The sequence below is a fragment of the Castor canadensis genome, chromosome 4, assembly GCF_047511655.1.
Source record: "Castor canadensis chromosome 4, mCasCan1.hap1v2, whole genome shotgun sequence".
Classification (NCBI taxonomy): domain Eukaryota; kingdom Metazoa; phylum Chordata; class Mammalia; order Rodentia; family Castoridae; genus Castor; species Castor canadensis.
The window spans coordinates 153285315-153307192 of NC_133389.1; the positions used below are offsets into that span (position 1 = coordinate 153285315).

Sequence of the window (21878 nt, forward strand, 5' to 3'; positions counted from 1 at the left end):
GCAAAAAGGGCTGGAGCCATGGTTCAAGTGGGAGAGTACCTCCTACAAGTGGGACATTAAATTCAAACCCTCGTAGCTGTCAAAAAAAAAAAAATGTCTCACAGAACTACTTAATTTTTTAAGTAGTTCCTACAAGATTATTTCATTCTATGCATGAAAAACTAATGGAAAATTTTAAAATTATATTGAAGGACAATTTGAACTTAGCTCAGTTTACTTGGTTTGAATCAGAGTAGATCTAGAAAAAAATGATATTGAAGCAAATTCTAGGCTTGTTAAACCAACCACTTTTCTGTCCCTCTGGGCAAGGTACAAGAACAGGTCAGATAAGACTTTAAACCCTTTTTCCGCTTTATGTCTGGTTTACTCACCAAACAGTATATTAAAAGTATTACGTTAAACATTATACCATTGAACACTGGTATCCTTGCCTATGGATATCACTGGAAAACATTTTAGTGTGTTTGCTTTACTTGCCCTTATACTGTTTGAACTTCTTTAGTGTGTATTATAGATAGACACACATAACATTAGGGTCTCCATAATAATTACTTCATAACCTGTTCTTATTTATCTTGACCCAACTCAAAATAATGTGGTAAGAAGTAAGTCATAAAAACACGTAAGACAAAGAATGATAAGACAACACATCTCTAATAAAATATTTCTCAAATCTCTGCAGGTACAGGTAAAGACATGAAATGACACATACTAATATAATTCTCAGGTATAAGGTAGAAACCAGGTTTCTTCATAAAGTAAAAACCAGCTTTCAAGTTCTCTTTAGAATGTATGCCAAGTAGGCAAGATTCATTTTAAACAAATCAAAGTTTATTCTTTAGACTGATATGATTTACTAACTTTCTTTGCAATAAAACAAGTTTATTTCCAAATCACCATAATGACTGATTCATGTTTCTTTTGTGCTCCACAGTACCTAGAACAAAGTTAAGCATGTGGGTAAATGCCAAGTTTAGATTATCAATCAATCTAAAGAATTAAATCAACTGGAGAGAAAAAAGCATCAAAAAATAATAATGCAAATTTTAAATTTCTCTGAAATTCCTTAAACAATGTTTTACAAGATTTTACATTTGTGCTGATTATGCATTAACAGATTCTTTTGCCTTGTATTAGCGAGTGTGTAAACACAGGCTCATTAGAAACACTGACATTATTTTGCCCCACTGATTTTCTTCCTTCTTGCTGCTACCCTTTAACAGAATTGCCATCTTCTTACGAAAAGAACTTTTACAAAGAATTTATCATCACACCCAGAAAAACTCCATCTTTAAAAAAATCTGATCATGGTTATCACTTTTGATTCTCTGACTACCCTATGAGGAAGGTAGACCAAGTAAAACTAATTCTATTTTTCTCATCAGAAATGATGTTCAGAGAACTGAATACTCACCCAAGTCCCGTGGGTAATAAGTGATAAGCATATAGCTCAGAACCAAGTTTTCTAAAGCCTAGTAGCTCTTTCTACTATATCACATGGACTCTGATAATAAAATGGAGTAGACTCTGAAAACTGGAATCTTAGAGAATTACAATGGGGATGTAAGTGGTTTTCTTAAAGCTCTCATTTTATTTGATGGGACTGGTTTTGATCCCGGGGCTTCAGACTTGTAAAACAGGTGCTCTACCGCTTGAACCACATCTCCAGTCCATTTTGCTCTGGTTATTTTGAAGATGGGGTTCTCATGAACTGTTTACCTGGGCTGGTCTTGAACCTCGATCCTCCTGGTCTCAGCCCCCAAGTAGCTAGGATTACAGGCATGAGCCACCAGCACCCAGCTTATACTCTCATTTGACAACATACATTGTTACCAGCTTAGTAATTATTAATAGCGTTGCAAATCACATTTCAAATTGGTTTTTTGGTGGTACTGGGGATCAAACCCAGTCTTGTGCAAGCTAGGCAAAGGCTCTACCCCTTGAGCCATGCCCCAGCCTTTTTTTCTTTAGAATATTTTTCAGATGAGGTCTCACGCTCTTGCCCAGGGCCAACCCAGACCTTGGTCCTCCTATATCTGCCTCCCATGTAGCTGGGATTGCAGGTGTTCATCACAATACCCAGCTCAAGATTTTTGACAAATTTTAAGAGTAGAAGAACTAAAAAAGTTAACTGAAACTGAACTTTAAGAATCATTTCCAACTTATTTTAATTCTGAAATACTTGGGGGGTGGAGAGGAGTTAAGATTTACCTCAGTAATTGGCTGCCCCTGGTATGTCAAATCCAGTTCTTGAGGGCGTGTCACTTTATCAATATCCAAAGAATCCATACTGGAGGCTGCAGAAGTAATGCTAGAACGAGAGGAGTTACTAATGGAGCGTACTTCAGCGTCACTCACTGTGCCTGCTGATGCGGTTCTTCTGTGCTGATTAGTTACTAAAGGCTTCGTATCTTCTAGTACAGATTGCTGAGCAGCCTCATCCATGCTCAGGGAGGCCTGTTCTAATTGTGCGGTGATGTCATCCAGAGAGTAGTTAGCAGGGGAGGGTTTAGGTATCCTATTAGATGAAGATGATAATCCTTTCAAAGTGCCATGTTTTGATGTATGTCGGCTGGCAGGTAATTTCTGAGTAGTTTTTGATTCTGTGATTGGACGCTTACTACTTCCTGAACCAATACTACTGAGCTCCTGCTCAATAGAGCAAAGATCAGCCATCAGGGCATCCAGATCCACAGTCTCTCCCTGATTGAGAGCTTCTGCAAAGAACAACACACAAGTTTCTGGAACACAATCAGAATGTGTAAATTCTATTAAATCAGTTAAATTGCGGGGGGAGGCAGCAAATGAATTAGTCCTGACAGTCAACCAAATGAAGTATTCAACAGGTGTTTGTTTTAAATTCCAAGGGAATTTTAAAAAACAAATAGTCTACCTCTTAAAATCTCTAGTAATCAAAGAGAATAAAGTTATGAGTTCAAAGACAAAATGTGCAAAAATCTTATACTGTTCTATGGTTTTAACTACATTCCCCCATGCAACTTTTTAACCACAGGTTTAAAAAAGCTACTAATATGGTCATTGCCCAGGTAAAGATGTTATTACCAAAAGAGCTGAGGGCATAAAAAAAAAATGAAAACTCTAAAAAAATTCCAAATACTATAAAGCTGACTAGGCAGAGTACATTAAATAAAGGTAGTAGGGGGTGACATTAAAATTACTAATAGCTGGGCACAGTGGCTCAAGCCTATGATCCCAGCTACTTGGAAGGCAGAGACCTAGAAGATCACAGTTAAAGGCCAGCCCAGGTGAAAACAGGTGGCAAGATTCCATCTCAATCAATAAGCCAGCTGTGGTGGTAGGTTGTGGTCCAAAGAGGAGGATTGTGGTCTGAGATCTGTCCCAAGCAAAAAATGCTCGACCTTACCTGAAAAATAACTAAAGCAAAAAGGGATGGGGGCATGACTCAAGTGGCAGAACACTTGCTGAGCAAGTGACAGGCCCTGAATTCAGACCACAGCACTGCCCAAATAACAACAAAACATTAACAAACAGCTTCTTTGGATTTTAATCCAATAACAAAATAACAATGTAATTAAATTTGCTGTGGGGTTCCTTCTGAGTATGTACTTTGTCAATAATAAACAGACTATCTTAGTTATGTTCTACTTGCTCTTTTCTGTGATAATTTAAATTAGTAATATGGACAAATCAAGAAAAATGTAGCTCAGCCAAATTACGCTTTTTTTTTTTTTTTTTTTTGGCAGTACTGGGTTGAATTCAGGCCCTCGAGCTTGCTAGGGAGGTAGTCTACCACTTGAGCCACACCTCTAGTCCTTTTGGTTTTAGCTGTATTTTTAACAGGGCTTCACATTATCCCCAAGGGTTGGCCTAGATCCCAATCCTCTTATTTATGCCTCCTATGTAGTTGGTATGACAGGTGTGCACCACCATACCCATCTTTTATTGGTTGAGATAAAGTCTGGTGAACACTTTGCCCTAGAACTGCCATCCTCTCAATCTCAGCATCCCCGAGTATCTAGGATTACAGACATGAGTCACTGCAGCAGCTAAGTTATGCATATAGTTTTTATGTTGAGTTTTGTATTTGGAATTGTAGCTGCATTATTCTTATGTAATGTAACTTTTTATACTTTTACACTTTACTTAGCTACATCTTACCATTCAAGTTGTATATGGAGAAACGATAAGAAAAATTGGCCATGTTTGTTTCCTGGCGAAGAGGAGATCTTTTTACTGGTTCTGTGGGCTTGTCAGAATCCAAACTCTTTAAAAAAGAAAATTCAATTCGGTCACATCAATTTAATTATATAAAAAGATGAATAAAATTGCTTTATGAGTAAATGAAGTGCCATATAATAATAAAGCCAAAATTATTCTAAGCGATAGCCTTAAGAAAAAGTATAATTTGGTTTTCACTTTTTTTTCTGTTATTTCAGTTTTTAGATATATCCTTACTTTTAAGGCACCTAACATGTGAGGCTGTGACAGTTCAGAGTAAATATCTTTTCATATACATCAAGTTTAGTGACTGACCTCATCTTACATAAATTGAGTAAAAATAAGCTAGGTACTTGAATATGGACATGGTAAGATATGAAATGGAAAGGAACCCTGCAGAGAGTTCTGTTATCTCTTTCCTCAAGGGGAAGTGTTTTTAGTCTAGCATAACTTCATTCTTTGGCAAGAAGTAGCCTGAAGATAAGGGGCAATCTTATATTCAAAATTAGTGAGACATCAGACCTTAACAAAGAGCAATTACGACTTGAAACAGTAACGGAATATTTTTGTTCTTTTCACAAGCTCTATCAACGTGCAAGCAAGCTATAACTTGGCTACACTGTGCAAAACTAGGAATACAGCTACACTTATGGATAGGGTGACTTACAAGTTATTTCACCATTGTTTACTTTTTAAATTTTATGTTTGCTTATTTGTTGATTTGTTATTTATTTGGTGCTGGAGACTGAACCCAGAGCCTTGTGTATAGCTAGCACACCCTCTATCACTGAGCAATATACTTCCAGCCCTCACCACTTCTTTAAGTGATACTTTTTTTCCTCTAACCTTTCTACAATAAGGAAAAAATATTTACAACAGAGAAATTAAGAGTAAAAGAAATTCAATTTAGTGTCCATTTAAAAATTTTTTGCAACTATTAGTAAATATTTTAAAACCTTTTCTATCCAAAGTATGTAACTGAGCTTGAAGTATTTTTTTTAAAAATTGGATATTCTATTTGTAGAATCGTGACATTAGGTTAGACTGCTATCTTTGCTATCCATTTATCTCAAGATAAAATAAATACTTAGAGTGCCTATCCTACTTTTAAAGCAATTAAATTAAAGGGATCCACTTCTTTGTTACTTTATTGTTTTATAAAACCACCAAGAAATTCTCCTTTAACCTCAGATCTAATTCTTCTTCAATAATTTAAATCCTAATCCTCTATCTCGCAGTAGAATTAGAGAATAAAAAGGACCTAACATTGTCTGTAAAATAACTTGAGTATAACTGAGACATTTTAAAAGTCAATCTACTTACCAGTTCAAGTAAATGGGCATTTATTATAATACCTGCTTGGGTCCATGGTGCTGAGGCAACAGAGGAAATAGTAAATAGTCCTTAGCTAAGAAACTGGGTGATCAAACCAGTAGTATATTAACCAACAGAATAACAGAGAATTGCCAACTACTTAAACTTAAACTTGATTTAATATAAAGCTGAAAATTATCAACATTGAATATGTGCACGTGTAGTAAAACAAAGTAATGAAATAAACAAGAAATTTGAGGTTTTGGCCACTAACTTAGTTAAGGCAAATATTTCTTGAAAATTTACAAAGTGTTGAAAAGCAGTATGTTAGCAGTCTCGAAAATATGTCTCGAAAGACATATTTATATGATAAAAAGAATAATCAGAGCACTAGTTTAAAAGCCAACTTTTTTGGTAAGTGGCTCTCTACATTTATATCAGGTAATTTACAACACTGGGGAGAATACATGGTACCAACCAGTAGAGATACCATTTATAGTGGAGCAGCACAGAGTTTCTACTCCATCTAGAATGGCTAGATTGATGCCTACCTGTCTTTTCCTTTATGGCCCTACCAGCTATGGTCAATAAAACCACATGGTCAGTGACATCCTCAGTCAGCAGTCCCTCACATACATCCTCCTTCAGGATTATCATTTCTATTTCTTCTCCTTTGTTTCCTCTTTCTCCCCAGCACAGAACTGCACAGACTAGTGAACATCTCTATGCCAAAATTATCTCTTATAAAAAATTCAGAACAAACAAATGGTTTGGCAACTGCAGACTTAAGAGACAGTTTTGGCAAAAATAAGCTTCCTTCTTCTGATTAGTGGTGAGACAGTGATTCATATGAACTCTTCATAGAATTGAAAACATTCTCTCCAAAATTCAGTATTAACAGGTCATAGTCATAAACATAATTTGCCTTTCAAAATGATCTATGACTACAGAAATAAGCTATCACTTTTAAGCTTGCTTTTCCACTAGTTAAGGAATCTTGTATTTATGCATTTCCAAAGGCATTATTTAAGGGTAAATAAGTTTTGTTCTAATGTTCTCATTGGTATGAAATTACATTTACTTTAATAAATATAACCATTTTCACATATTGAGTATAATGTATTAACTAAGGCAGTAAAAATTGTACCATTTCATTCTTTAAAACAAAGAATAAGGGGATAAGCAGGGTGCTGGTGGCTCAGGAGGCAGAGATCAGGAAGATTACGGTTCAAAGCAAGCCTAGGCAAACAGTTCCAAAGACCCTATCTTGAAAAAAACCATCACAAAAAAAAAAAGGGCTGGAGGAGTGGCTCAAGGTGAAGGCCTTGAGTTCAAGCTCCAGTACCACAAAAAAAAAAAAAAAAAAAGGGGAGGGGGGATAAGATCATTACTTTGTAAAAACCCAAGATCCAATAAGAAAAATGAAAAAAATTTTGCCACTATTTTAAATGTAGCCTGGAATGAAAGTTTGTCAATATTCTGGAAATGTGTTACTTATATATGAGGAAACAATTTGTTATAAAATGTATTTAAATTTACTAAATTATAGAATGAAATTTGTTAAAATTTAGACTTTTAAATTTTAGACTTTAAAACTTTTTTTAGCTAGCAAGCTCAAGTTTAGGGAATAAATATTAAGTAACTCCTCCAAATGAACAGAATCTCTATCACAATTTTTTTTTAATCCTTAGCTAAAACTGCAGATCATCATGTTAAGCAAAACAAACCAGACTCAGAAAGACAAATATTGCATGTTTTCTCTCCTATGTGGAATATAGATTTAAAAAAAAAAGAAGAAGAAGATATGAAAGTAGAAGGGGAACTATTTGGAAAGGGAAAGGTGTCCAGCAAGAGTGGGGGAGGGAAACAAGAGAGGATAACGGGTAAAGATAAGTATTATCAAGATACAATATATACGTATCTGAAAATGCCATAATAAAAGTCATTGTATACAATTAATATATGCTACTAAAAAAATTGACAGAAAAAACAGAAGATACTATCTTGTATGGTAGTTACTTGTTACTTTATTTACATTTACTTGTTAATGTTTTGAACATTTTTTCTTCCCAGCAGTATCTTATTTTATTTATTTATTTATTTTTTATTCATATGTGCATACAATGTTTGGGTCATTTCTCCCCCCTCCCTCCACACCCCCCACCATCTCCCTCCCTTACCCCCATCCTACCCCCTCCCTCTCCCCACCCAACAGAAACTATTTCCCAGCAGTATTTTAAAACTTAACCTGTATCCATATCCTTATGTGTGTACATTAAAATTTTAACATGCAGTGACTTCAAATCCTCAACCAGTTTTTCAAGCATTACTTCTAACCTGAGTTAGTTTGTCCAGTTCTCCAAGCCAGGCTCCAAACATTTTGTCTAGGTCTTGATCTTCCTTGTCACTGTCTTCTTCAGCACCATGGTCAATTTCTTCATCTGATAATTGTTCCATCTGAAATACAAATAATTGTGTTGAATGAGTAGTTAAAAATTTAACTTGAAAAAATCATACAGTGTATGTGCTGATGTAAATTGTAACTTTCTGTATTCAAACCTTCAAAACTGTAAGATTATAATATTTTTAAAAATTAGAAATTAGTAACAGAGATAATGTTGACCAGTAGAAATGAGGAATGAAGTCTCAAAGTTTTAGAAAATTGATAAAGAAAACAAACTACCAAAGTATGGCTAGAATCACAAGTAAAAATTAAAAATAAAACTTATAGAGCACCTGTCTCAAGCCATAGAGGCTACAACTTGCAGTATAGTCCTCTCTACTCTTGAACCCTATAATACCCCAAACCCCACAAAGGAACAATTTCAGAACAGTTTAATGTATCAAGGTATTATCTTATTCATTCTATAAAATCCTGTTCAGATACAAACTAATACGAATCTTGCAAAATCCTAATTGTATAAGTACAAAACAAATTTTTAAATCATTCAATGTACTGAACTAGGTTTTCCTTCTATCCTGCCCTCATTTTCTATCTTTGTCTTTTTTCTCTATCTTACTCACTTTCTATTAGTTCCTACAAAATCCAAGGAGAAAACAGAATTGAAAAAAATTTCAATTATATACAAATTTTTCTACATGCAGTAACTTTTCAAATAAGTCCCATGAAAGAAGAGATTATTTTCTTTCTTCCCATTAATAAAATGTGACAGCTGATTTGGAACTTGTATATTATTTTGTGATAAGGGGGGGATTAGACAAAACAAAATAAGATCAATGACTGGTTAATTTGATTAAAATATTTAACTATTAAAGACTGATGATTCTTCAAATAAAGCTTGACTTTGCTTAAGCCAGCACATTCCAAATTTAACTGACCACAAATACTTCTGGCAACATTTATTAATATTCTCACATCTACTAAGGTTTAAATATGTCCCCTTCAAAATTTGGGTGTTGCCAATGTGACAATATTGGCCTTTAAAAGATGAGTAAGCCAGGAAATCTAGCCCTTGTTAATGGAATTAAGGTCCTTATGAAAAAGGTCTGTCTTCCATATCATTGGGTTTACTTGTTCTTCTGCCATGTGAGAACACAGCATTCCTCCCCTCTAGAGGATGCAACAAGAAGGTTCTTACAAGGTACAATTGCCACTGCCTTGATTTCAGACTTCCCAATCTCCAAAACTGTGAGAAAATAAATGTCTATACTTTATAAAAATTCTCAAGAATTTTGTAAGACATCTATCTCCACAGCAGCAAAATGATCTCTGATCTTTGAGACCTAGAAGGAACCTAATTATCTAATGATGCATCATGAAGTTTAATTTTTAAATTTTATTTCACTATACAAAATTCACTTATTTCACTATATGAAATTTGGCAAATAATTTTGCAAAATTAAACTGAAATGACTTAATCCTAAACATGTTGAAAACTAAATCATATTCCATCTAATTACTTGAGAGAAATAATTTTCTTAGACCTAATATTGGGAAGGGCTACAGCTCAACAATGTTTTTATTATAAACTGGTAATTCGCATTTCTTAAGCTTTCATCACCCTTGTATTTAAATCAGGGCATTCTACCCTAGCAAATAGTTACTGGATCTACTAATAGGTTTTTAATCAACTGTTGAATAAGTTACAGATCTCAATAGAAACATGATATCAAAGTTATTTCAGTGATCTACCTATAAAAAAACCATAAAAATGTGAATGAAAACCCCTCTTCTGATCAGGTGATTTAATTAATCAAATAATAGTTGTTAGTTTGAGAAGTTGAGAGCAATAACATCCAGTCTTCAAAATAAGGGTCAATATGGAAACATCAACTTCCTTTTCTTTCTTAATCTTCAAAACTAGAATAATCCAGGAGCTCTAATATTCTAGGAGGAAACATGTTTTGAAATAGTGATATAGTATTTACATGCTTAATTACAGTTTATATTTCCAAGTACATTTAAAACAACTGAGTCTCCAATATTACAACTTTTGGCAGAGATAGCAACCTTGGTATCTTTAATGAATATTTTGGGCAACAATACATAAAAAACTGTATTTCTGGAGACTATATTCTTTACAGTAAACATCTGGTCACAGGAAGGTCAAATATCCATCCAGGTTACTCAGCATCAGGAAAACCTGTGATATAAGAACACTGTGACACATAGTATGAGGAAGTTATCATGTATGGATGAAAGGATATAGGGAGAAAACATTAGTCACAGATCTGTATGAACCAGACACTGTGTGTTATGAGTGGGTATCATTCCCACTCTGTAAGTGCGGTAGTTACTGTCCCCACTATGTAAAAGCAGGTAAGAGAGGGTAGTGAGCAGTGCTTAAGAGAGGGAAGCACTACAGCACCATCAACCATCTGGTCATATTATAGATGGGGCTTCCACACAAGATTTTATTTAAACCAAGCTCATGTTTTCAATATGAAAGGTTTAAAGCCTGCACTTCTCTTCTGGTCACACACTTTAATTGCCCATTAAAAAAATGCTATACTGGGAAAAAGTAAAACAAAAGGAAAATAATTGTTCAAATCAAATACAAAGTAACTCAAGGGCTGGGGGTATGGCTTAAATGGTACAGCACCTGCCTAGCAAGGGCAAGGCCCTAAAAAAAAGAACAGAAAACAAACATAAAGTAACTCAAAATAAATGTACTGTAGATTATCATGGATCCAAATAGAACTACAGACTCCAAATCTAAGTCTAGTGTGTTCTATGAGTTTTCCTCTGCTATTCCAACAAGTTATTTGAACTTCCCTTTAAGTATTTTCATTAGTTGTTTTATTTTTATATAGAACTACTTATAACTAAAGGAAAATATGGGTAAACAATGACAGAGAGCCACAGAAATATTAGAAATTTTGAAGTAACTTCTGTTCTCATTACTTTTGCCAATTCTGCCCTTTGAATGTCAACACATGGATTATTTTATTTAAAAAATAAACTTATTCAGAGGCTTTTCCAATAAAAATTTAGACCTTACAGCACTTGTCTAGCATGCATGAGGATACAGGTTCAATCCCTAGCACCACACACACACAGAGATCCTACCACATTTCTTAAAACATTTACCTTCCAAATCACATTCTCCATTCTCTAGAAGCTAATGCTGATGATCCTTACTCTCCAGCACCCAATACAGCATCATTTCTATTTATTCTCTGCAGCAAATGAAAGATCAGCAAGTCTTTTCATATGATCTGCACTAAAGCTAGCAAATACAGTAAGGAAATTTATTCTTGCTTGCCAACTGCTTGACATCTACACCCTACACATCCTAAAATCCGTTGTAATTGCTATACATTTATCACCAATTAAATCACAATTCTAAATCTAAATTTTGTCTACAGAAAGTTCCTACCAGAAACAGTAACAGTCACTGTCCCTCCAAACAGAGTGTAGAAAAGTTAAGAAAACAAAACTTACAAATCTTGTCTTTAAAATAACTTGTATTTTAAAATAGACAGATTTGAATGTGACGTTTTTCCTTTACAATATCCAAATAGGCTCAAGGCAACTTTACCGCATTTGATAAGAAATCCTTGCCTTGAGTGCTGGTGGTTCACACCCGTAATTCTAGCTATTTGGGAAGCTGAGACTGGAAGGATCGTGGTTTGAGGCCAGCCTGGGCAAATAGTTTGTGGGACCCAATCTCCAAACTAACCACAGCAAAATGGTAGAGTGCCTGCGTTGCAAGTGTGAAGCCCTGAGTGCTAACTCCAGTTCCCCTGCCCACCAAAAAAAGAAATCCTATTAATTTACTCTATGATTATTATACTACTCTAGGGGGATACACTAAAGTTTCACTTGAACTCCATGCTCCATTACAAGTGAGGGAAACTATGTTCTGAAATAGTAAACATACCCTACCATAAGTGAGGTTAATCCCCCAAGTGCAGACTAATTGAAGACAAAACAAAATCCAAAGTCACTGGCAGGTGGAAAGCACTGTGAGATATGAGCCTTCCAGGATTCCTCTTCCCACCATCCCATGCTCTCTCACTCCCCCAGCTAGACAAGCTACATTGTCCAGTGTTCTCTTCCACTGTCCTCGCTGTTCACTGGAACATACAGACTTGCTCCAACCCCTACCCTTTGCAAAGCACAATTTTCAGTCTGGAACTCTCTCTTCCAGACACTGACATGGCTCACTCCCTTTCTTTATTCAGGCCTCTGCTTAAAACAGCATCCTATCAAAACAGAAGCCCACCCTTATTACTTTCCGGTCCTTATATGGTTTTATGCTCTTATCACCACCTGTCTGTCACATTTACTGCCTCTCTTCCTTCACTAGAAGGAAACTCCACAAAAGAAAGGGTTTTCATTTCCTTCTGTAACCACAATTTGTGGAATGGTGCCTGGTTATAGGCATGTCATTAAATATCTCTGCTCAATGAATCTCAAGCTGTGTGTGTGTGAATGATACAGACTTTTAAAATGGTCCCGAAGAGCTAGTTCAAGGCCAAAGCCCACAAAATATCAATACAAGTACTGAAGGACCAAAGTCCAAAATTGACATTAACAGATTTCTATGCTAGTCTTCAGGACCAGATGCTTCATAAAAAACTCATTTAATTTTACACCAACTCTCAGATAATTGTTACTGATTTGTAAATGAAGAAAATTAGGCTGAAAGAAATTCAGAAATCCCCTAGGAATTTCCCAAGGCTTATATATAATAAATAGTGAGAATTTGAACCCAAATATGTACAACTTATTCTATTTTATCACTGGTTTTCAAACTGCCTACCAAAGAAGTGCTTTTAATGGTCACCATGTGTATACATGAGTTTGAGAAAGACATAATAAAAAACTTATTTTATTCATTCATTCAACAAGTATTTATTGAACAGCTACTACATGCCAGGCATTATCTAGGTAGAAGAATAGAACAGTAACATAAGTCAGAGGACAGTCCATTTATTAATGGATCCTTATTCTATTAGCATGAAAAACAAAGGCAAGTCAATTACCAAAGATTTTAGGGAAAAATAGAGAAAACAAAATACAAAGACCACAGCAGGATTAAGCCAGGTGTATTCGATGAAAAGAAAGACTATCCTATGTGTGGAGTCCAGTGACTTATTAAAGAGTGGTAGTACCTGAAACTGGAGAGGTAGACAGGGCAGAAAGCACCTATGGCCTTGTAAGTTTAATAAACTATGAGAATATCTATGCTTGGAATCAAGTCCTAAGTGTAACTCCATAGAGTATTCTAAGTATAAGCAATGACTTGTAAGCATGTAACTGCTATATGGTGAACAGACTAGAAGAGGGGTGAGAGAGGACAGAACAAAAGCCAGTAGGCTTCTGCATTGGTACAGGAGAGAATTTTTATAAAGGCTTCAACTTCTGCCTAGAGATGAACAATGGAGATGTAAATGGACCAGGTGTCATTCCAAGTGTTTGTTTATTCCTTTCATAGTTTGTATTTATTAATTCATTTAATCCTTAAAAATAATCCTATAGGGGACTGGTGGAGAGGCTCAAATAGTAGCGCACCCACATCGTAAGCACAATGCCTTGAGTTCAAACCCCAGCACTGACCCCTCCCCCCAAAAAAAACCCCATAAAATGGTCCATTTAACTTCATTTGCTGATGAAACAAACAAAAAAGGTACATGGTTCGCCTAAGGCCCTGGCTACACAGCTAGAATTTAAATGTAGACAGGCCCATGCTCTTAACTGTTATATTATAGTCTGTCTGTGAAATGAAATGAAGTAATGGAGCCAAACCCAAGATATTTTTTTGAGATAAGGCCAAAAGAACTTTACGAAAGATTAAATTGGGGTAGGAAGACAGGGCAAAATAAAGAGAAATCAAGACAATGCCTAGATTTATGGTGTCAATAACTAAGAGGTGGTGATACTTTTAACTAGGGACTAGTGAGAGGCAGGTAGAGGGGTGGAATGTTTTGAAGGTGAGACTGGAGATGCCTACCAAACATCCAACAGGAAAAACAATGAAAAGGCTCAGTTTCACTGATTACAACTTCAAAATCATGTTTATTACAGAAAAATCATAGAATATACCTAATGATGTAACTAATATTTTAAGCTAATTAACATTTATTTTATTCATGAAGTAAAAATAGAAATAAAGGTAGAATGATCTATCATTGCTTATGCACTGGTTGATTTTATCTCAGCAAAAATAGTAAATAATTGATCTCAATTATCGGTTAAAACTTATATCCACGCATGATGGCGCATGCCTATAATCTCAGCACTTGGGAGTTTGATGCAGGAAGATCAAGAGTTTGAGCACTGCCTGGGCTACACAGTGAGGCACTGCCTCAAATAAACAAACTTATAGAATATATAGTAGGCTACATATAATGAAACTATCCATTTACTTAGTATGAAGCTAACCAATGCAAAAAAGTACTGAAAGCGTGGCTAAAGTAATAGAGCACCTACCTAGCAAGCACAAGGCCCTGAGTTCACTGCTGCCCCCCCACCACAGTAAAAAAACAAGGTAAAGTTTAAAAGTAAAGGACCCTGCCATGAGGGACCTGAAGAACCAACACTGGTTTTCTGTCCTCTGAAGGCAACTGAATTCTCAAACACAGTAGTGAAGTGCATAGGGGCAGAATGGTATTTTAGTTAGAGGACAGAGTGACTATGCATAAATTTTTAGAGACGACCACTATAGATAACAGATAGAGATCATTACAGATAAGGAAATTTAGAGGAAATACAATTTATACATGTCACACACTTACAAAGTGGCAAGAAAAATTCATGGCATATAAATAAAGATTTCTTACTATAAAGAGCTTGTTTTTCCCCTTTAATGAAGAAGTAATTGCTTTTTATGCCTGGTGTAATGGCATGTGCCTGTGGTTATAGGTCCAGGCTGCCTCATGCAAAAATGGAAGACCCTATCTGTGGAGAGTGGAGTATGAGAAGCCTATGAGAACTTGACATAAGCACAGCTATGTCAAATAATATGCAGACTGAGTTGACAAAGCCCTAGCTGCAGAAGGGAGTGAGCATAATAGCTATGCCCAACAATCTGCAGGCTGAGTTGGCACAGCCCCAGCCACAGAAGGGGGTGAGGGCAAAATGCAGCACAGCTGCTTTACCTAAGATGTTTACTGTTCAGAGAGTAGTGACTGCAGGTTCCTCCTGTTCTGATGTCACAACCCACCCCCCAGAAATGCTGCTCTACCTCCTTTTTTGCCACCGTATATAATAAACTCGCTGGAGGTGGACAAGGCTGTTGTATGTCTCCATCCAAGCACCCAGCCCACCTGACTCCAGCTTTCTGCATGTTTGTCTTCTGTCTTTTGTCCTATCTTAATCTCCCGCCAATCCCAGTTAGGTGTTTCTAGGACCAGCTCACACAGGCTGTGGGAGGTGGCGCCTGAACAGAGACCTGCACAGGGCATGAGACCTATCTAAAGCAAAAAGGGCCAGAAGTGTAACTTAAGTGGCAGAGCCCTTGCTCTGAGTTCAAACCCTAGTCCTGCCAAAACCAAATCGAAATTAAGTACTCTATACTTAAAACCACATGAAAACTCTCAGAATACAGGAGAGCAGAACTGCCCCTAGAATTTCCTCGTGGGTCTACTGTGCAATGTTCCAAAGAGACATGAGAAGCTTTAATTTCATTTAACATTTATGGTATGTCTTCTATATGCCAGATACTAGAGGAATAGAGATGAACATAGTGGCTTCCATTTTGAAATTATAATCTAGTAAGGGAGACAAGGAAATCAACAACGATACACTGTTAAGTGCTGTAACAGATGTGTACTGAGTATGGTTTAACTAATTTTCAAAAGGAGAGGGGAAAGGAATAAAGATTCAGAGAGATGGGAAGAATGAATGAGCAAAGGAGAGAATGATAAGGGTGTTTTCAGCAGAGGGAGTTGTACATGCAAGGGTATAAATGTGTGAATAAGTAAGACATGTTGAAAACTCTAAGTGGCTTAGTGCTTCTTAAGTATAGAAAACGTGGTACAGACTCATGGAAAAGGAGGCTGGATAGACGGGAAAGGCAAACTATAGACTATACAAAAGAGTTTGGACTTTGTCTTCTAGGGCAGTATTTTTCCCACTGTGGTCTTCTGATTATATATATCAAAACTACCTAGAGCGCCTCTTAAAAACCTAGTTTTATTTAAATGGCCTGCCCAAGATCTACTAAATGTTAATGTCAAGGGACTGGAATATTTTTAGTAAGTTTCCCAAGGTATTTATGTCCACTGAAGTTTGATAACTACAATAAAAACAACTATGTTATATTACAATTAAGGCAGACTTGTAAGACAGTAAGTAATGTAATTTTGTATAACCACAATTAAGTTAAAGGAAGAAAAACCATAAAGAAATTAGGCATTAAGAACCCAAAATTAACATACCCCAATTACTACTCCTACTCTACTACCAGAGCTCCAGTTATTCGTTCAGAAAATACAGAAATTTTAGTTCTTTATTTACAGTTATGTTTCAGCATCTTTCTCATAAAAAATGGTTTTTGATCACCTCTTATACTGCTGTAATATGATAAATAATTCTAAAGAAAAGGGGATTTACGTGTAGACTGCCAGTGTTCGAGGAGTGCCCCCTACTGTGTAAGATACAACTGTTGCTATAAAAACAAAAGAAAGGAAACCAAAATCAGACCAAAGAACTCACACACCACAAAAACTGTATCATATTTAGTAAGGCACAAAAAGAGGAAGAGGACTTCTTACAAGGAGAAGTGAGAGCTGAGAAGGAAAAGAGAAACAGGACACAAAGGGATAGAAGGCTGTTAGCTACTTAACAGAATGGGGCAGTGTCTGTTATGTTTGATTGGTTTCGCTCTTTATCTACAACTATATTCTTTTAATATAACATCTTTATTTCTACTGTGAGCTAAGTACTATCATTTGTAAACCACCCAAATGGAAACAGAGAATTTAACAGTCTTAAAGTTTTAAAACTTGATTTCCCCCAAATTAAATTTTTTCACCCCTTAGTGCGTTTCTTTTTATACTTATGTTCTATGCATATCCACATTTTCTGAGGATTCTATTTCTGTGCTTATTCCTAAATAAAGATATTACAGTTTTTGTTCTTAATCTATAAAGCAAATGAGTTTTAAAAATAAAAAAGAAGAAATCAATCAATCACTGAAGTTTCCTCTGTTGGTTAGGTGCCCAAGTGGTATTTGGGAATCAACACTTCAAAAACACTTTTCATTACAAACAGTGTTATAAGGAACACAAACAGCAAAAAAGCAATTCCAAAACTATAAAAGAAATTAATGCTAAGTAGAAGGGATGGTAAACATAGAGATATCCTGATTAACAAAGTTTTCATAGGCCTAGGCATGAAATAAATTCAAAAGATGTTATGATCTCCTAAATGTTGAAAGGGACTAAGAAGGAAGTAGTATACTGTGTTACCTAGGGATTTCACAGAAGCAAACGAGAAATGAACTAGCAATCAATGAACTTTCCTGGATAGTTTGGTTCTCCTGGAGTAAGCAGACACATGAAATTCAGTTTTGTGAAGTTTTCAAGTGGAACTGAATCTCCCTAATAGAAAGCTTGAGCCAACCAAGGTAAAATCCTAAAGGAAAGAGAGGTATGTAGCAGAGGACATGATTTACGCTTTTATGCCTTCTCTTTTATTTAAGTGTCTGTTTCTGACAACCTAGGATGTAACTAACACATCCTCTTCACTATCATGTACATTACCTGTGAAGTAATTAAAGATGGTATTGGGAAGCATGAAAACAAAGAACTACTTTAACAGCTGTCATAGAGGCTATAATGCCTAAGAGCTCTAAATCAAATCCAAGGTAATTCAGTCAGTTTAATGTTTTATTTAGCAAGCACTGAAATATACCCCTTAGAAAAGGAATGCATTTACAAAACAATGAATCGTTTTCTAATGAGAATTAACATGACTTTATTTACATTGGATTTTCATAAGATTAGATATTCTTAATCTCTTAAACTCCTAACAGGAACTATTTATCTTTTTTTTTCCTGTACATGCATTTTTGTTTATTTTTAGAATTCATTTATTCATATGTGCATACATTGTTTGGGCCATTTCTCCCCACTCCCCCCCCCCTCCTCTCCCTCTCCTCTCATCCCCTGGAACTACTTATCTAAAGTGGAAAAAAACAATCTTTTTTTAACCCCCTTCCCAGAAAAGTCCTAGAGTTCAATGTTCTCAAAGAAGCTCCTAACATTTTTACAAATAAAAAATTCTAATGACCAATTCTTATCATTACCTATAATATAAATGCAACATGCCACAAACCATTATCTGAAACCATAGAGCATCTAAAAAACAAAGAATAAACATAAAATTCTATTGCCTACATTCCACCTTCATTTCAAGAGCTGTGAGAGACCCAATATATGGTAATTTTTTATGGCAACCGAAAGAAACAAATGGTCGGTCACTATGTGTATATACAAAAGCATACATACACACGTATATACATACACATACATAGGTATAAAACTTGTACATGTGAGGTTTCTATGTCTGCTTTCAGACAAGCTCATCTTGCTCACTCTGTTCAACATCTTGGACCTTTCCTATTGCTATACTGAGGTAGGCAGTCATCTCTGCAGACAACTGATAGTATGCATACACTCTCTAACCTCTCCATCTGTAGAAGCTGCAATCTTATGCTCTGGGGCAGAGGAAATTACCTTGGAAACCTCCATAGGGGCATGCAGTGTTTTTCTACATTTCTTCCCTATTCCCCTACTAGACAGCCAAACGCACTGGCAAAAATTCCAATCCTGAGAGCAACTCATGCTCTGAGGGAAAGAGACCAGCAGATAGCTGCAGCCTACAGCTTGGAAGCCATCTGTATTGGCTTTGAATGATCAATATGAACTTAAGGTTTCAAAGAGAGGTAATGAGAGGGATAGAAATAAAGAAAGATGTTTGTGTGTGTTTGTGGATATGTCCACTATAAGGACCTAGTAGCAAATTTGACACACCAGTAGCAATCAGCCAACTTAGTACCCAGTTGTGAGTTTCTAAATACAAACTCTGCATACTAGAGATCCTTGGAGTAGTGGTTATAGAGCTGGTGCAGGGGAAAACAAACAAAAAACAAGAGAAGTCCCTAGAACATCTTATTGTGCCAATGAGTGCTCAATTAATGATAGGTACATGTCACATGGAAAAGGCATTAGCTTGAAAGAGGTCTCAGGGGTATAACCTATGTCAGTTTAAGCATCAAAATTAATTATGACAGAAACAAACTATAACCCACTGAATAAAATCCAGGAACTCTAGCTGCATGCCGGTGGCTCACACCTGTAATCCTAGCTACTCAGGAGGCAGAGATCAGGACAATCATGGTTTAAAGCCATCCTGGGCAAATAGTTTGTGAGACCCTACCTCGAAAAAAACCCATCACAAAAAAGGGGGGTGGGTGGGCTTGTGGGGTGGCTCGAGTGTAGGCTCTGAGTTCAAACTTCAGCACTGTAAAAAAAAAAATCCAGAAACCCATACTGATGCAAATATAAATGCTTTTCCCAATTCATGTAGATGAAATGAAAGAAAAATCATCATTTTGCAACCACTTCCATAATAATGAAGTATTTAGTTTTTAACGTAATAAAAGTCCAAATTTTTTAAATCAAGGCAGGAATCATCAACATACACTAAAACTGGGGGTGTGAAAATTTGATGAGACTTTTTTTTTTTTTTGGTGGGATTGGGGTGTGAACTCAGGGCTTCATGCTTCCAAAGCAGGTGCTCTACCACCTGAGCCACACCTCCTCCAGTCCATTTTTGCTTTGGTTATTTTGGAGATAGGGTCTCTCTCCTGGGTTGGCCTCAAACCTTGATCCTTCTGATCTCAGCCTCCCAAGAAGCTAGGATTACAGGCATGAGTCACTGGCACCCAATAAGACAACAAATTCTTAAAGCATCTCCTTGCAAATTATTGGGAAGACACTTGCCTTAACCAAGTGATCACAGCATCACCAATATTTAAGCAAACTACTATGATTTGAGTCCTCTTAAGATGCACTGAGAAGGATCCATCATTCTGTAGGATTCCTGTTAAAAATACATTACCTGAGTGAAATCATTGAGATATTTTGCAAAAGAACTGGCCTCCAGCTTTCAAACTGTAAAGGCTCAAGAAATGTTCCATATTAAAGGGAACTTAAAGGGACATGGCAACTAGACAGAGTCCTGGACCCGGAAAATATACCTAAGATTTATAAAGACAATATCTGACTATGGGTTGTGGGTTAGAGCACAGTACTGAATCAAAGTTACATTTCCTGATTTTTGGTATTAGTACTGCAGTTATGCAAGAGAACATGTTTCATAGCACTTGGGAGATGGAAGCAGAACTCCAAGTTGAAGACTACCTGCCTGGGTTACACAGCAAGAACTGGTCTCAAAAAAATAAAAACAGAAATGTTTGATCTGAGGAAATATACATTTTGTCATAAAGGGACACAATGTCTTCAACTTATTCTCATAAGATTCAGAAAAAAAGGTGTGTATGTAAGTAGGGGAGGCCATATATGGGTATATGCATGGGGACAGGAAGCAAGAAATGATAAATAAGCAAAATGTAAATAACAGGTAAATCTGGATAAACAGAATGTGGCAACTGTTGGTAATCTACGGGTTTTCTATAAGTACGAAATTATATTAAAATAAATTACGGAAGAGAGTAAGAGGGAGGAGAAATAAAAAGAACGAATCTCTACTTCTCGGAAGAGTAGTTTAATTGGAAAACAGACAAAGTCAACAAACAGATCATTTTAAATTCAGAAAAAAACGTAAAGAAAAAGAATAAAACACAGGCTATAAAACATCTTTTTACCACTGTAGTCTAAGGACACTGAACAATAACTGTGTACAGCAGACCTTCAGTGTCTGCGCTAGGACTGTAAACCCTGCGCATGTGCAGATATGGCATCCAGCGCTGTACTGGGGTGATGGACTCACATTCTCAGACCACCCAACCTCCGCTACCGCCACGAGCTCTCAACAAATCTAAAAATTTCACTTCATCCTTCATTTAAGCACATTCACTTTTACTTTGCTTTTGGAGCACCATTTGTTTTGAGAGGCAGATTTTCACAAACTTAAAGGCAAGGAAACACCGAGCAGATCTTCCAACTAACGGTAATGCAGAACTGAGAGCCTCTCAACTGAGCTGTGTAATGCACACCGCAACTTAAAATTTTTGTTTTTGAAATTTCTTTTCATTTATGTTATTTTTCTTGACCACATTCGATCAAAACTGTGTGTAATAAACACACAAGTAAGCTGGGCTTACTGCATTTATCTAATGCATGTTTTTAAAATCATGTGTGCATATGTATTATCTTTACTTAGGTATATTTTCCTGGCTTATTAACTTTTTTTTTTTTTGCGGTACTAGGGCTTGAACTCAGGGCCTATACCTTGAGCCACTCCAGCAGTCTTTCTCTTCTTTGATGGGTTTTTTCGAGATAAGGTCTTGTGAACTATTTGCCTGGGCTGGCTTCAAACCATGATCCTCCTGATCTCTGCCTCCTGAGTAGCTAGGATTACATACATGAGCCACCAGCGAGCGCCCAGCCCTCAGGTAACTTTTTGAGAGTATTCCGGTCATCATAAAATTAGTTTTGTTTAAATAAAATTCAATTCAATTAATTTAATTAAAATTAGTTTTATTTAATGCAAATAAAATGTAATGCATCTCAGAAAAATATTCTTCAGACAATTCTCTCACACAGAAATCATTTCCAACCTTTAGATAAAAATTTTTTTTTTAATTTAGCTGGCTAACGTCATAAGTAGATCAAGAAGAAATCAGAATTCCGTTCCAAATCATAGGCTACTATTTCATAAACTAGAAAGGCTTAAGCTAAATACATACTTCAAGATAGGATTTTTA

General features: G+C 36.1%; 1 protein-coding gene across 3 annotated transcripts in view; it reads right to left on the reverse strand.

Moving 5' to 3' along the window:
- Raph1 (Ras association (RalGDS/AF-6) and pleckstrin homology domains 1) overlaps positions 1 to 21878 on the reverse strand; it is a 186086-nt gene that overhangs the window by 140286 nt on the left and 23922 nt on the right. For all 3 annotated transcript variants that reach the window (XM_074071466.1, XM_074071467.1, XM_020166710.2), the window contains exons 2-4: positions 7852 to 7971; positions 4141 to 4246; positions 2212 to 2717 (exon numbers count right to left, since the gene is read on the reverse strand). In XM_074071466.1, the coding sequence (XP_073927567.1) occupies positions 2212 to 2717; positions 4141 to 4246; positions 7852 to 7971 (732 nt within the window). The remainder of the gene's footprint in view (positions 1 to 2211; positions 2718 to 4140; positions 4247 to 7851; positions 7972 to 21878) is intronic.